Raw genomic sequence first — 17,070 nt, forward strand, 5'->3', positions numbered from 1 at the left:
ACTCATAAAACCAAGAGAAACCATTGTAAGGCCTAAGGATAAAGTGAGTCTTCTTAGGGTCTTAAGGTTTGTGTCATGGAAAATTTTGATAAATAAACCGGATTTTTTGATTAATTTTTATAGGAGTGTCAGCCATAAACATCAAAATATTGAGGAATATTGTTTTTCTTCTACATATTTATTTTTCTCGGATCTATTTCAAGATCATTTTGTTCAAACAAAGGAAAGTAGCTGTAATAACTTTAGAATGCATACATTGTTCACTTCATTTTACAAAATAATACATGAATTAGTTTAAATGGACCATTTAGGCATTTGTTCTAAAATTCAACTAATATAGCAGATAGAATTCAGCTACCCAAGCAACTTTTTTAGGTTTGATTATTCAAATGATTAAAATGCTATTTGTCAACTCTAGGTTACCATCCCTTTTAATTATATAGATAATCAAACTAAGAACTGCTAATTCTCTCTTCTAACTATTAATTGTTTGTAATTACCTACAGATTAAAACTGTATGTGTAATTAACTCTAAGAATTAATTGATGCAAAGAGATTGATAGAAAGGAAACAAAATGAGCTTAGCATTAAAGAGGCTCTGGGGACCCAAGACCATTAAACCCATTGGTTCTGTCGTGTCCTAGTAAAGATATATTGGCTTTTCATTGGGCATTCTTCAGAGGCAGCCGCATGCACTGTTACTCACAGCATTTAGTTTTTTGGTTGAGTGAAACATTCTAGGTGGAGTATGGATTGCCATTGTCTTTTACCAGTGTTCAGATGAACTGAATAAATCTGGTGTTTGTGATGTGGGGGATGCCAGCTAGTCCTTTGCTTCCTCCTTCTCCCTCCCATTCCCTCACGCTTTGGTGGCATGCCTAGGTACACAGTCTTACCAGTTTTCTGTGAATCATTTGAGTAATTTAAGTTTCTAAAACAGCTATGCGTATTAAGTTTCAGAAACATCTCCTACCTGTTTAAGTAATTGGCTCATGCTAAGTATATAAATTTGAATAAAAGTGAAAAGTCCTAGAATACCTAGAAGCTATTATCATTATAATTGTGAAGGTATTAGAAACTAAGGAAAAATTATCTGGTAAAAATATTTTGTCCCTCAAAGGGTGGAAACTTTAAAGTCCCGTGAAAGCATTGCTGTCCCCTCGTGAAGTTGTACTGCTTGGGAGCTTACACTTTTATGCTTTTGCTGGTTGGCATGAGATTTAGTGCCAAATCGGTGCTGGGATCTAAGAAAAGTGTAAAGCATTCTCAGGTGTGTCTAGATTGGCAATGAGATATGCAGAAGACAGTGGAATAATAGGAAATGGTGGTATTTTCTAAGAGGGCCTAAAATAACAAATGAGGAACTGCAAAGTCAGGAAGACATCAGTGTGAGGAGGTCTTTTTTTTTTTTTTTTTTTTTTTTATACTTAAGATTTGCTGTTCTTCGCTGCTGCTGAATGTTTTGATGAGATTTTTAATTATTCTGCCTATGAGCATGCAGCCTGCCCCTGGGCAGCCTTTACACACTCATGCTTGCACACACACACTTACACCTCAGAGTCTTCATTCCTCTATGGCATCACCTCAGAAGACTTCACTCTGAGAAGAATTTGTGATAATTTAGTCTGACAAATGGCTCTGGTTTTCTTCAAACTATAAGCTTATAACTTTGGGCTGACTTTGTGGAATAAACTGGGATTTGTTGCTTGTCACCTTGCGTGCCAGCTTCTAAGGGAAGTCATTAGCATACATCAGTGTGTGAATGATTGCCTTGAAGATTTTAGTGGAGGCTTTACTGCCTCCTGGAGTGGAAACGTTATAGCTATATTTTCTAGTGTGATACCTACATACTGGAGAATATAATACATGGCCTTTTCAGCTGCATGAGTCTGTCTGGCATGTAAACAGGATAAAATATTTGAAAATGTTCTGATTTCTCCTTTAGAAATGAATTGTGTGGTATTAGTTCCATATGGAGCTTTGATCCATTGGTGGTCAAGAAGATCTCCTGCTTTGCTCATAGAACTCTATAGTTTTTGAGTTTTTCTTTTATATTTTCTTGTTTTAATATGTAATAATAGTATAGATTATTGGATTTCATTAAAATCTCTACACACAGACACATACATGACACACGCACACAACACACTACACACACACTACACATACACACACACACCACATATACACACAGACCACACACACACTCAAACACACTCAGACACACACTACACACACACATTACTTTGATCATGCTCACACACTTGATTACCCTTTCTTAGACCCCTTTCTCCAACTCTCCTATTTCACATCCGCACTGGTATCTTTTAACATTGCACATGAAAGGTGGCATATGTCTTAGTATAGCTTTTTGGATTTAACATGATGATCTTCTGTCCCATATTTTTTTCTGCAGATGACACAATATCATCTTTATGTTTGACTAAAACTCACTTGTGTACACTCCACATTTTGTTTTTCTGTTATCTATTGATTGGCCCCTTGACTGGTTCTGTAACCTAGCCATTATGGTTTTGTTTTTGTTTTTGTTTTTGTTTTTTGTTTGTTTGTTTGTTTGTTTTGATTTTTGAGACAGGGTTTCTCTGTATAGCCCTGGCTGTCCTGAAACTCACTCTGTAGACCAGACTGGTCTTGAACTCAGAAATCTGCCTGCTTCTGCCTGCCAAGTGCTTAGATTAAAGGCATGTGCTGCCACCGCCCAGCTAACCTAGCCATTATGTTAATACAGCAAGAAAGGTGGTTGTCCAAGTTTCTCTGTAATAAGCTGATTTTGTTTCTTTTTGGAGATATACTAGAAGTATTATAGATGGATCAGATAGAAATTCTATTTCAATTCTTTGGGGAACTTCCATACCGAGTTCCATTTTGGCTCCCTAATTTACATCCTTAGCGAGTTGTCCCCATGTGACCTGGCATCTGAGCAGCACTTCCCAGTTTCTGGTTTCTTCACAATAACCATTTGCCTGGAATTTAGTTCGTACATTTACCTATGTAGCTTTGATTTTCATTTGTCTTATGGCTCAAGATTCTAGACATCTTTTATGCATCTATTGGTCTGCTATCCTTCATTTGAAGTGTCTTTACAGATAATTTGTCCATTTGTTGAGTTTATTATTACCCTTTTGGGGCTTGTTCTAATTTTTCTTACTTTTTTTTATGCATTCTGGATATTAATAACTGTATCTAGCAAAGATTTCTCTCCCATTTTGTAGACTGCCACTTTACCCTTTTGTTTCTTATACTGCACAGAAGCTTTTTAATTTAACACACATCCCGTTGCCACTGTTGCTCTCAGTTTCTCAGGTATTATATGTAAAAAAGAGGTTTGAAAATCCTGGCCTATGTTGATACCTTGAGGTGCTTCATAGTTTCTGGTCTTACATTAAGGTCTTTGAGCTGATTGTAGAGAGGGAGGTGGGACTCTGGGAATCTGGTTAAATTCTCCTCCAAGTGTGTGCATGCAGTTTTCCAAGTACCATTTTTCAAAGAGGGTTTTTATCCGATGTGTGTTTGTGGCACCTTTGCCGAGAATCAGAGGGCTGTACCTGTGTGGGCTGAGGCCAAATTGTTTTTTTTTCACCAGTATTTATTTAACTACTTTCCTCTCAGTGCTAATGAGACAAAGGCATGGGGCCATTTCATATAAGATATTGCCCTGACCCAGAAAAATTCATGAACTTAAATTGGAGATTAGAAATAGATTTCCAGTTTTCTAGAACAGGGCTTCCTAAACTTTTTAACTTGCAACTCTTTTTTTAAAAATTGTGCCCCCTCCCCAAGTACAGAGATCTATAAAACAGGCACAGAAATAAAATGCTTACTAAAAAATCAAGAAAAAATTATCTAAAAACATTTCCTTGGTAACTTTACTATTGAAGATTAAGAGGAGTTTGCACAATCCTGACATAGATAAGCTTGTTTATTTTATAGAATGAATTAAATCCTGGCTGAATATTTGAAACTGTAAGACACAGAATATCTTCATTGTTTTTTAGAGCTGATTGATATTTTTATGCTCATCAGTGCTAAGAACATTGCATCATATAAATTGTTTAGAGCAAAACCGCAGTAGTCTGTTTAGGCCCATTTCAGAAATGGTCTGGAACCTTTTCTACTCCCAAGTCAAAATTCATTTAATGCATGTAAAACAGTGATGCTCAAGCCAGCAACTCAAACAGTACTTAAAAAATATCAAATTGTAATATAATATGATCTAAAGATAAAGTAATTCATGAATTCCATGCTAAAAAAATGAAGTCTCTGCTTCGTTATTCAGCCATTCATTATATTTGCACAAGAGCAGAAATGTCTACATAGTAAAAGAACAACTTGTACCATGCAGTCATCTGGAATCTGAGCTGAGGTTGCAGGCACCATTTGTTGATAGAGTTTGTCACAAAGACATGAAACACCAAGTGGGCGTATGCGTGCTACTTTTTACTGTAGCCATTTTTTTTTTCCTGCCAGGTATACAATTTCATGGGTCTCCATGAATAACTCAAGAAGCTGGGGACTAGATACATGCATGCTCCCCCTGGGGACTAGACACATGCATGCTCCCCCTGAGTATCTTCCCACCCTGGTGCATAAACTTTCTGCCAGGGTAAGCCCATCCCCTCTCACTGAGGTCAGTTGGGGAACATATACCACAGTCAGGCTTGCCAGTTGATGGGGGCCCACGTGGAGACTGAGCTCCATGTCTGCTATGTGCTGGGGCCTCCTTCAAGTTCATGTGTGTTCTTTGGTTGGTGGCTCAGTCTCTGAGAGATCCCAGGGGTACAGGTTAGTTGTCATACTCCTCATTTTTTTTTCTCTTTTTAAAAACTGGATATTTTATGAAAAGATTGCAGCAGAATTCCCACAGAAGAACCGAGGGCAGCTGCTACTTGACTGTTTGCTCTTTCCCAACTTCATCTACTTTGCAGTTTTAAAACTTAGTCTTTAGTAATAATTTTCTGGATTTCCTTTTAATGTACTTATATGACAGAGAAGTTTTTCTTTAATTTTTATATGTGCGATTCACAAATAAGATTTTATTTGAAGTCTCATTACCAAAAAAAAAAAAAAAAAAAAAGGAGTCAACATTCTTGGAGAAGTGAGTACTGAGGATGAACCCGTTAGCTTGCTGACAGCACACTGGATGCAATAAAGATGTGCAGCTTTACTGTGAAGGAGCTAATTAATTCAAGTCTCTCTGTGTGCAGGGCCATCGCTTCTTCATCTCTCTCTGATGAGATGACAAGATGTGATTTTAACACAGAAAAGTGAGCCCATAAAGATGATTTGCTTTCCTTCTTGTATCATTAAGCACTATGATCAGTATGTACTCATCTTAGATAAATATTATTTTAACCTCCATCAATATTTCTAGCTGACAGGACACTTTATGATTGGAAGAGCACTGCATCGATAAGATCTTCGCATTTGCCTCGTGAATCTGCTCAGAGTTTATCAGAGCCCTCAGTGATGTTTAAGGATTATTATATCGTAAGTATTTTTAAATATGGATATGGCATTTACTTACTGTTTATTTCTCAGTAAAATATTGGGTTAATTTTGATGAAAAAAACATGAAATTTTACAGTGGACCTACTTCATTTCTAAACTTCATTGAAAGTCATCTCTTTAGACACATCTTTTGAGTTCATGCCTGCAGTCCCAGCATCTGCGAGTCTAAAGCAGGAGAATGACTATATGTTTGATGCCAGCCTAGGCAACGGTTCTAAGATATTATCTCAAAATCAAAAGCAAAATAGATAAACAATCTTTTCTTCCAGAAGCAAATCTTGAGCCCTTTTATCATGATTTGTGGATGATAAATCATTTTGACCCCTAATATGTGCATTATGTTTTATTAGGATCATCACATGGCTTCTTGTACATGCGATCACATGGCTACTATTTTCTCTATTATATCAAGGAGTCAAGTAGAGACCGAGAATGAAGACACATACTCGAAGTATGGTAATGGAAAGACAGAAAATCCAAATGCAATTTGCTGACTGCTTCCTTAGGGCTTTTAGGATGAAGATTCTAATACAGAGGAGGTGAACATATAATCTGACAGTCTTTTAAGTTCTTCTCTTAGAACAAGTCCTTAGATGCAGTGACATGAATACCACAGGAAATTCAGATTTTAAAATCTTTAGCACCAATTCTTTAAAAAAGATTACAGAGCAATAACACTATGTCTCAGAGTCAGTCAGTCTGTGTATCTAATGCTTCTTACATGAGCTCCCCTGTGTGTGAATATGTGTAGTCCTTCTTCTTTTATCCTATATTTTTATATGTTGAAGATTTATTTTTGTTCCTTTCTCACTTGCTACCATAGAGAAATATGACAGTGAGTGGTACTGGGTTGCTTAAACAACAAAAATGCATTCTTCTCACAGTTATTGATTCCAGAAGTTAGCTCTCAACGTTGCTGGCAAGTGTTTCTTCTGAAGCTTCACTGTTGACTGCAAGGCACCTGCCTTCTTTGTGTGTCCTCCCCTGGCATTCCCTCTGGTTGCATGGACCCCAGTGTCTCCTATCTTCTGATTACTCCTAATCTTAGCTTCCTTAGAGCTGTATATCCAAGATGTCACACTGAGGGCTGGGACTCTAGCATGTTTGAAAAATACAATTTAATTCATAATTTTGTTAGATGAATAAAATATATTTGAAATGTTTCTTTATGTTGAATAGCCTTTTACATTTATTTATTTATTTATTTATTTATTTATTTATTTATTTATTTATAAGTAGTGATACATGGGCCATGGATCACAGGTCAGAGGATGACATACAAGAGTTAATTCTTTCTTATACTGTGTAGGTTGTGGGGTTTGAACCTACTTTATAAAGATGAGCAGAAAGCACCTTTACCCATTCACCATCAATAGTTCTTAATTTGTCATTTAAAAAATGTTTCATTTATATTTTTCCTGTAACCACAACTTTAAAATTAAGTCACATTTATCTTATAATGTTAATTATGTTACTAATATCTTTATGAGTCTCCTTTACTAAAACTACATTTTTATAAGTCTGTTTTGGGTATGGAAATTATATGGATTTTTTTGATGGAAAATATAAACACATCTACATTTTTATGTCTACATGAATATAGATATGGAAGTTACACAAGCATATTTTCCTGAGAAAAGTTAAGCCACTGTTATATATTGTTTATGGAAGACATTCCTTAATCAATAATTGTTATAGTTTAGAAGGAAAATGTCTCCTATAGGTTCATGTGCTTAAGTACTTCTTTTTAATTAATTTTTTATTTACATGTCATATGCTATCTCCTTTCCCAGTTTCCCATCCAAAAAACAAAAAACCCAAAAAACAAAAAACAAAAAAACAACAAAACAAAACCAAATCCCTGTTCCCTCCCCTCTCCCCCTGTTCGCCACCCCACCCTCTCCTGCTTCCTGGCCCTGGTATTCACCTACACTGGGGCATAGAACCTCCACAAGGCCAAGGGCCTATCCTCTCACCAATGACCAACTTGGCCATCCTCTACTATACATATGCTGCTGGGGCCATTAGTCCCAATATGTATACTCTTTGGTTGGTGGTTTAGTCCCTAGGAGCTCTGAGGGTACTAGATAGTTCATATTGTTGTTTGTCCTAAGGGACTACAAACCCTTCAGCTCCTTGGGTCCTTTCTCTAGCTCCTTCACTGGGGACCCTGTACTCAGTTCAATGGATGGCTGTGAGCCTCTACTTCTGTATTAGTCAGATACTGTCAGAGCCTCTCAGGAGACAGCAATATCAGGCTGGATTGTCCTTCCTTTAGTATCTGCTCCATAGTTAGTCTCTGCAACTCCTTCCATGAGTATTTTGTTCCCCCTTTTATGAAGGAATGAAGTATTCACATTTTGGTTTTCTTTCTTCTTGAGTTTCTTGTGGTTTATAGATTGTACTTTGTGTATTCCAATCTTCTTGGTTAATATCCACTTATCAGAGAGTTCATACCATGTGTGTTCTTTTGTGATTGGGGTTATCTCACTCAGGATAATATTCTCTAGATCCATTCATTTCCCTAAGAATTTCATAAATTCATTATTTTTAATAGCTGAGTAGTACTCCATTGTGTAGATGTCCCACATTTTCTGTATCCATTCCTCTGTTAAGTGACATCTGGGTTGTTTCCAGTTTTTGGCTATTATAAATAAGGCTGCTATGAACATGGTGGAGGATGTGTCCCTATTACATGTTGGAGCATCTTCTGGGTATATACCCAGGAGTGGTATTGCTGGGTCTTCTGGTAGTACTATATCCAATTTCCAGAGGAACCACCAAACTGATTTCCAGAATGGTTGTACCAGCTTACAGTCCCACCAGCAATGAAGGAGTGTTCCTCTTTCTCCACAACCTCTCCAGCATCTGCTGTCACCTGAGTTTTTTATCTTAGCCATTCTAACTGGTGTGAGCTGGAATCTCAGGGTTGTTTTGATTTGCATTTCCCTGATGACTGAGGATGTTGAACATTTTTTTTTTAGGTGCTTCTAAGCCATTTGGTATTCCTCAGTTGAGAATTCATTGTTTAGCTCTGTACCCCATTTTTAATAGGGTTATTTTGTTCTCTGGAGTATAATTTCTTGAGTTCTTTGTATATATTGGATATTTGCCCTCTATCAGATATAGGATTGGTAAAGATCTTTTCCGAATTTGTTGGTTGCCGTTTTGTCCTATTGACAGTGTCTTTTGCCTTACAGAAGCTTTTCAACTTTATGAGGTCCCATTTTTCAATTCTTGATCTTAGATCATAAGCTATTGGTGTTCTGTTCAGGAAGTTTTCCCCTTTGCTTGAGGCTCTTCTCCACTTTCTTTTCTATTAGTTTCAGTGTATCTGGTTTTATGTGGAGGTCCTTGATCCACTTAGACTTGAGCTTTGTACAAGGAGATAGGAATGAATCAATTTGCATTCTTCTACATGCTAACCACCAGTTGACCCAGCACTATTTGTTGAAAATGCTGCCTTTTTTCCACTTTATGGTTTTAGCTCCTTTGTCAAAGACCAAGTGGTCATAACTGTGTCGGTTCATTTCTGGGTCTTTAATTCTATTTTACTGATCTATCTGCCTGTCACTGTACCAATACCATGCAGTTTTTATTACAATTGCTCTGTAGTACAGCTTAAGGTTTGGGATGGTGATTCCACCAGAGGTTCCTTTATTGTTCAAAATAGTTTTCCCAATCCTAGGATTTTTGTTATTCCAGATGAATTTGCAAATTGCTCTTTCTAAGTCCATAAAGAATTGAGTTGGAATTTTGATGGGGGTTGCATTGAATCTGTAGATTGCTTTCGGCAAGATGACCATTTTTACTATATTAATCCTGCCAATCCATGAGCATGGGAGATCTTTCCATCTTCTGAGATCTTCTTCAATTTCCTTCTTCAGAGACTTGAAGTTCTTGTCAAACAGATCTTTTACTTGCTTAGTTAGAGTCACTCCAAGGTATTTTATATTATTTGTAGCTATTGTGAAGGGTGTTGTTTCCCTAATTTCTTTCTCAGCCTGTTTATCCTTTGTGTAGAGGAAGTCCACTGATTTGCTTGAGTTAATTTTATATCCAGCTACTTTGGTGAAGTTGTTTATCAGGTTTAGGAGCTCTTTGGTGGAATTTTTGGGGTTACATAAGTATCCTATCATATCATCAGCAAATAGTGATAATTTGACTTCTTCCTTTCCAATTCGTATCCCTTTGATCTCCTTTTGTTGTCTAATTGCTCTGGCTAGGACTTCAAGTACAATATTGAATAGGTAGGGAGAGAGTGTGCAGCCTTGTCTAGTCCCTGATTTTAGTGGGATTGCTTCAAGTTTCTCTCCATTTGGTTTGATGTTGGCTACTGGTTTGATGTACATTGCCTTTTCTATGTTTAAGTATGGGCCTTGAATTCCTGATCTTTTCAAGACTTTTCTCATGAAAGGATGTTGGATTTTGTCAAATGATTTCCCAGCATCTAATGAGATGATCACATGGACTTTTTCTTTGAGTTTGTTTATATAGTGAATTATGTTGATAGATTTTCATATATTGAACCATCCCTGCATCATTGGGATGAAGCCTACTTGATCATGGTGGATGATTGTTTTAATATGTTCTATGATTCAGTTTACAAGAATTTTATTGAGTATTTTTGCTTCTATATTCATAAGGGAAATTTGTCTGAAGTTTCTTTCTTTGTTAGTTCTTTGTGTGGTTTAGGTATAAGAGTAATTATCACTTCATAGAATGAATTGGGTAGAGTACCTTCTGTTTCTATTTTGTGGAATAGTTGGAGGAATATTGATATTAGGTCTTTGAAGGTTTGATAAAACTCTACACTAAACCCATCTGATCCTGGGCTTCTTTTGGTTGGGAAACTATTAATGATTGTTTCTATTTGATTAGCAGATATGGTACTGTTTAGATTGTTGATCTGATCTTGATTTAACTTTTGTACTTGGTGTCTGTCTAGAAAACTGTCCATTTCATCCAGGTTTTCCAGTTTTGTTGAGTATAGGCTTTTGTAGTAGGATCTCCTGATTTTTTGGATTTCCTCAGTGTCTGTTGTTATGTCTCCCTTTTCATTTCTGATCTTACTAATTAGGATGCTGTCTCTGTGCCCTTAGTTAGTTTGGCTAAGGGTTTTATCTATTTGTTGATTTTCTCAATGAACCAGCTCCTGGTTTGATTGATTTTTTGTATAGTTCTTTTTGTTTCTACTTGGTTGATTTCAGCCCTGAGTTTGATTATTTCCTGCCTTTGACTCCTTTTGGGTAAATTTCCTTCTGTTAGTTCTAGAGCTTTCAGATGTGCTGTCAAATTTCTGGTGTATGCTCTCTCCAATTTCTTTTTGGAGGCAATCAAAGGTATGAATTTTTGTCTTAGGATTGCTTTCATTATGTCCCATAAGATTGGGTATATTGTGGCTTCATTTTCATTAAACTCTAGAAAGTCTTCAATGTCTTTCTTTATTTCTTCCTTAACCAAGTTATCATTGAGTAGAGTGTTGTTAAGCTTCCATGTGTGTGTGGGCATTCTATTGTTTATGTTGTTATTGAGGAACAGCCTTAGTCCATGGTGATCTGATAGCATGCAAGGAATTATTTCAGTCTTCTTGTATCTGTTGTGGCCTGATTTGTGACCAATTATATGGTCAGTTTTGGAGAAGGTACCAAGAGGTGCTGAGAAGAAGGTATATCCTTTTGTTTTAGGATAAAAAGTTCTATAGATATAGTTTAAATCCATCTGCTTCAAAACTTTTTCTTGTATAATTTTGTTGAAGACATTTACTGACCCTTTAAGTTGGAGGTCTTCACTCTCTTCTATACCTATTATCATTAGGTTTGGCCTTCTCATTGTGTCTTGGATTTCCTGGATGTTTTCAATTAGGAACTCTTTGTATTTTATGTTTTATTTGACTGTTGTGTCAATGTTTTCTATGGTATCTTCTTCACCTGAGATTCTCCATTCTATCTCTTGTATTCTGTTGTTGATGCTTGCATCTACGTTTCCTGACTTCTTTCCTAAGATTTCTATTTCTAGAGTTGTCTCTCTTTGTGTTTTTTTTAACTGTTTCTACTTCCATTTTTAGGTCCTGGATGGTTTTGTTCAATTCCTTCACCTGTTTGTGCTTTCCTGTAATTCCTTAAGGGATTTTTGTGTTTCCTCTTTAAGGGCTTCTACTTGTTTACTTGTGATCTCTTGTAATTCTTTAAGGGATTTTTTTGTTTCCTCTGTAAGGGCTTGTAGCTCTTTACCTGTGTTCTCTGTATTTCTTTAAGGGAGTTATTCATGTCCTCCTTAAATTCCTTCATCACCATCGTGAGATATGATTTTAGCTCCAAATCTTGCTTTTCTGGTGTTTTGGGATATCCAGGACTTGCTGTGATGGGAGTAGTAGGTTCTGATGAAGCCAAGTAGTCTTGGTTTCTGTTGGTAAGATTCTTGTGTTTGCCTTTCGCCATCTGTTGATCTCTGGTGGTAAATGTTCTTGCTGTCTCTGGCTGGAGCTTGTTTCTCCTGTGGGTCTGTAAGCCTGTTTCATCACTTCTGGGAGATCAACTCTCCTCTGGTAAAACCTAGAAACCAGTCTCCTGTAATGTCTCCTGGCACCCCTAACTCAGAGGTAGCCCAGATATGTCCTTCCAAACTCACATGCTAGGTGCCCACCAAGACATGATTTATTAATAGCTAGACAAAATTGGACATTACTCTCTGACCTTTACCAATGTTCCAACATCTTAGCCAAACCCTGGCTTAGAATTTCATAAAGAATGTTACCCATCCAAACTAATTGCCTTTGGCATTGTGGGTAGAGCATTGAAATTTGCAGAATGGGAGACTTATCCTAGGGCAAGGCCAAGTAGAATTCTCATTCTCAGGGACTACAGTTGAACCACTCCTAGGAATTAGCAAGAAAGAGACAAGTCTCTACTAGCCCAGAAGATTAGCATAGTGGGCGTTTTACTAAGGATGGGTGGGACCTTGAGCTGAGTGTGTGTGTGAGACAGAGTGCAGCAGTCAGCATTGAACATTCGAGATTCTAGATTTGAGACTCAAGATTTGAGCCTCTACCTGGCTGGGGCCCCCGCAGCCCCCCCCCCCAGGACTCCAGCTGGGCCCATGTGGCCCAAGCATACTTGGAGCCCCGGGGGTGCTGCAGCAGTCCAGAGAAGATTGGCTGCTGTTTTAGACTCAGTGTATTTTAGATGACCTCAGATGTACCTCGACTACTGAGCTGCCAGATTTTTCATTTCTCTTTTGCAATGACTGTAGAAGTCTGTGCCATTTTTAAGAAATACATTCAGACTCAGCACTCCCTTGTGTCGACTCTGTTTATCATGTGCCAAATCCCTTGCCCACCTGGCCAGAACTTTCATCACCCCGGGGAACATGGGTTCCCCGAAGAAACCCCGGTCTGCGGCACATAAGCTCTATGTTCAGTGAGAGATTTTGTCTTAAATATAAGGTAAATAGTGATTGGGGAAGATGCCCAACACTGACCTGTTTCCTTTACACAAATGGAAAAAGTGATCATAAGCCTTTTGTCTAAGTGGAGTTAGAGTTAATTAAGGCTGTATCTTATCTGTGCATACCAACTATACTGTGTGTGTGTGTGTGTGTGTGTGTGTGTGTGTGTTTGAGAGCCAACTTTCAGATTTGTTTCTGGCACCCCTGGCTTTTTCAATGTTCATTATTAGAAGTGGCTTTTAGAAATGGCTTTTGCTTTGTCTAAGGATTCTCCTATCCTACAAAACACTTGCAGAGATACAAGAATAAGTTCTAAGTTTATTTCACGTTTTGAATAAGTAAAATTATTACAGAATTATTTTATTTAATTAAAAATGTATATCCTAAAGTTTCCTGTTTTGACTACTCTTACCATGATGGCTGAGTGCAATCACACCCATACTCCTGCAGAACTGCCATCTCTGTCATTCATCTTCAGTACACCTTTGTTATGTAAAACTGTCAAACTCTGTCTCTGCTAAGTGCTAATTCTCCTGTAGCTCCTTTCCCAGATGCCACTACTACACTTGCTGCCTCTGTGACCCTGACCCCTGCCTGTACCTCAAATAATCAGAATCTTACAGTCTGTTTTCTTCTTTAGTGAATGGTGTCTTAAAGGGTTATTCTGGATTGTATTGTGTGTCAGATGTTCTTCCTTTATTGGATTGAACAATACAATGTGTCAGATGGGTATCTATCAAATGAGTAGCTTTCACCTTTTGAATGTTCAGAGGAATGTCACTATGAACATGGGCTTCACATATCTGAATCTCTTTGGAGTATGTGCCAGAAATGAGATTGCCAATTTACATTTAACTCTTCAAGAAATTATTTTATTTTTTGTATTGTTACTTCTTTGTATAGAATAAATAAAATTCTATATCTTTAAAGAATAGCCAGTTGAGTAATGTTTTATGGCCTCTGAAAACGGAGATACTTGTGGCTTTAATTATCTTACTAAAGATAAGGTAACTGAAACCTGTGGATATAATACCCTATACAGACATCAAAGTGTAAAATTACTTTAGAATCAGATAGGCAAGACTACTGTCTCCATTTTTTTCTTTCAATTTCATGTCAAAATTCTGAGACTACATAGAACAGTCCTAGAGAGTGGAGACCTGGGCTACTAAAGTTATACTAGGCAAAGCAAGACAAAGCAGAACAAACCTTGGCTATTATTCTTCAGTATTCAGAGATGTAAGATTTAATATTTATATCAATAGCACGGTTTTATTTTATGCGTGTTTGTGTATATGTATATATACTTACCACATGCAAGAAGAGGGCCATTGGACCCTGGAACTGGGGTTACAGATGCTCATGAGCTGCTGTATGATGGTGAGAATTGAAATGGCTTTCCTTGAAAGAGCAGCAGGTGCTCCTAATCATTAGGGCATCCCTCTATCCCCAACCTGTAACATTTTGAAAATAGTAAGAATTAAAACAAATATTGACAGAAGTTTATAGCTAATCATTGTAAACAATGCAGTGAAGAAACATGCTTATTGTTAGTCATGCAAGCCTTCCCTCGGTTGATTGCTTGATTCATTCTGTTGCAGTGGCTCTAAGACTCAGAAAGCTATCTCTAAAAGAAGCTATTTCACATTTATAATCCCTTAGAATGAGGGGATGGGAGTTTGCCTTAGTGCATGTGCCTTAGAAGAAAAGACTCAAGGCATGAGGGTGAGATATACTTATGCTCTCTATAGAGCCATGTGGCCCTCCAGCAACCCTATGTCCTTGGGGCAGGAAGAAACCTCTTGTAGCTGAACCCACAGTGAAAGGAACATACCTGACATTAACTTGGAAGTAGAGGATTAGCAGCAAATGCAACTCGGTCTTATAATTGGTTGCATTAGAATTACTTCCTATTTTTATATTTTTATTTATGTGTATAGGTTTATGTGTACATGTGTACATGTGTATGTCTAGGCCAGAGATGAGCACTGTATCTAGATCTCAGCATTTTAGATAGATTATCTGCCAGCAAACCCTAGGGATCTTCCTGGTTCTGCTTCCTCAGCACAGAAATTTCATGGTTCTACATCCATAATTTACATGGATGCCAGGGGCTGAATCAGATCTTCATTCTTGCACAACAAACATTTTATACTCAGCCATCTTTGCATCCCTGTTTTTATTTTAAGAAGGCATCTTACGCCTTCTAGACTTGAATCTCCAGCCATTCCAATTCAATCTTCCAAGGGGAATGTATCCTATATAGGAAGGGAGAAACAAAAAGGTTTACTTCTCTTTTTATTTTATTAAAATGCTTACAGCTTCCTCTCATAAAGTCCCAATCCATGAGCTGGAACCCATGCCTACTGCTGTCAATGAGGCTTTTTTTTTTTCTTTTTATGAACAAGAAAAGAAAATTTAAACATGAGCTGTTCATATCAAGTAAATCTCACAGAATGTATATTCACAAATTAAATTTCTGATAGTTTTCTTTGAAAAACATTTTGGAGGCTTTCACTAAAAATGGTTTTTGCAAGAACCTAAAGTGTATTTTTTTTGTTTTAACTTGGAGATTTTAATGCCTTATGTAGTTATTATGTTCATTGACAGGAGACCATGGATTTTTTTACTCAAAAGAATGAGTTTCATATATACAAAAATGGCAAATATGCTTTAAAAACAGGTTTTTTTGAGAATTTAATATATTCATACAATGTATTTTAGTGACATTTATATTCTTCCCTAACTTCTCCAAAAATTTCTGTCACCTCCTTAGCTACCCAACTTTATATTGAGCCTCAGTCTTCAATCCCATTTTCTACCAATCTAGCAAGTTCATTCTGTGTTGTTGGGATACCCTGTGCCCAAGGCCTGCGGTAGAGAATGATTGAAATACAGCCAGGGGTGGGACTCGATGCTTACCACGCCTTCTACTGAAATACAGCTAGGGGTGGGACTTGATACTTACCACGCCTTCTACTGAAATACAGCCAGGGGTGGGACTCGATGCTTACCACGCCTTCTTCATCTTGGGAGTTCCTCTGTCTTGAGCTCCTGCATGTCCTGTTCGTGCTGTCATTGCATGCAATCGCCGTGAGTTCATATGTAGAGCTACCCTATTGTATCTGGGGAACTATTTTCTTGAAGTCATCCACTATCTCTGGCTCTTGCAATCTTTGCAACTCCTCCTCCATTGGATCCTAGGACCTTGCGTAGAGGGCTGTGGTAAAGACTTGCAAATGCTCATCCATTGCAGTCCTCTGTCAGTTACAATCAAGAAAAAGAAGCTGCTCTAATGAGAGTTGAGCAAGGCACACTTCTATGGGAAGAATAATGTGTCTTAAGTAATCATTTAATCTCTATGTCTACTTAGCAGAGCAATAGAAATAGGTTTTCCCTTAGGACCAGTGACCTATCTATCCTTAGGTTCTTGGCCTCATTGACAGTAGTAGGTATGGGTTCCAGCTCATGGATTGGGACTTAAATCCAATTAAAAATGTGGCTGGTTACTCCCATAACATCTATGCCACTGGGTACTTAGTACCAGCAATTGGTAGGCTAAAGAGAAAGAATTGAATTTAAGGCCAGCCCGAGTTATAGAATAGCTTGAGCTGGTGATATCCTTTATAATATTGCAGCTGTGACCCAAATATCCAACTAAAAAGAGATCTTAGTATATGATTTTTACATTTTTCATTATAAAAGACCATTGGAGTTTGACTTTGTGGAGTCATTTCACACCAGTTTATTTTCTGTGGAAACCAATATATCCAACCATATTTCTCAATAATAATTGGCCTGTTGTTCTGAAATGCCCTCCAGTGGAAAAGACATTTGAGGAGCATGAGCCTCCTGGATGTTAGTAATGGCATTGGCAGTGGGTCTACTTACTTGTCTGCCAGTCAAATTATGCTATTATTGTTAGTGTGTGGATAAGCTAGAGAGTGGTTGTTTCCAGCATTGGATGAAGGCTTTGGAAGCGATGCACAGAGAACATTTGAGCAGCTATTAGGTGAAGGAAAAGAACAGGCTGTGCACACCTCCAGGGAATCCCCACCTCCCCCCACCTCCTGGGAGGCTAGGTACATTTGTTCT

General features: G+C 37.6%; 1 protein-coding gene across 14 annotated transcripts in view; it reads left to right on the forward strand.

Annotated features, from left to right (window-relative positions):
- The window catches only part of Iqcm (IQ motif containing M), a 693,129-nt gene that overhangs the window by 455,108 nt on the left and 220,951 nt on the right, over positions 1 to 17,070 (forward strand). For all 14 annotated transcript variants that reach the window (XM_031340352.1, XM_031340354.1, XM_031340355.1 and 11 more), the window contains one exon: positions 5,393 to 5,508. In XM_031340352.1, the coding sequence (XP_031196212.1) occupies positions 5,393 to 5,508 (116 nt within the window). The remainder of the gene's footprint in view (positions 1 to 5,392; positions 5,509 to 17,070) is intronic.

This window comes from Mastomys coucha, unplaced genomic scaffold (genome assembly GCF_008632895.1).
Source record: "Mastomys coucha isolate ucsf_1 unplaced genomic scaffold, UCSF_Mcou_1 pScaffold22, whole genome shotgun sequence".
NCBI classification, from domain to species: Eukaryota; Metazoa; Chordata; class Mammalia; order Rodentia; family Muridae; genus Mastomys; species Mastomys coucha.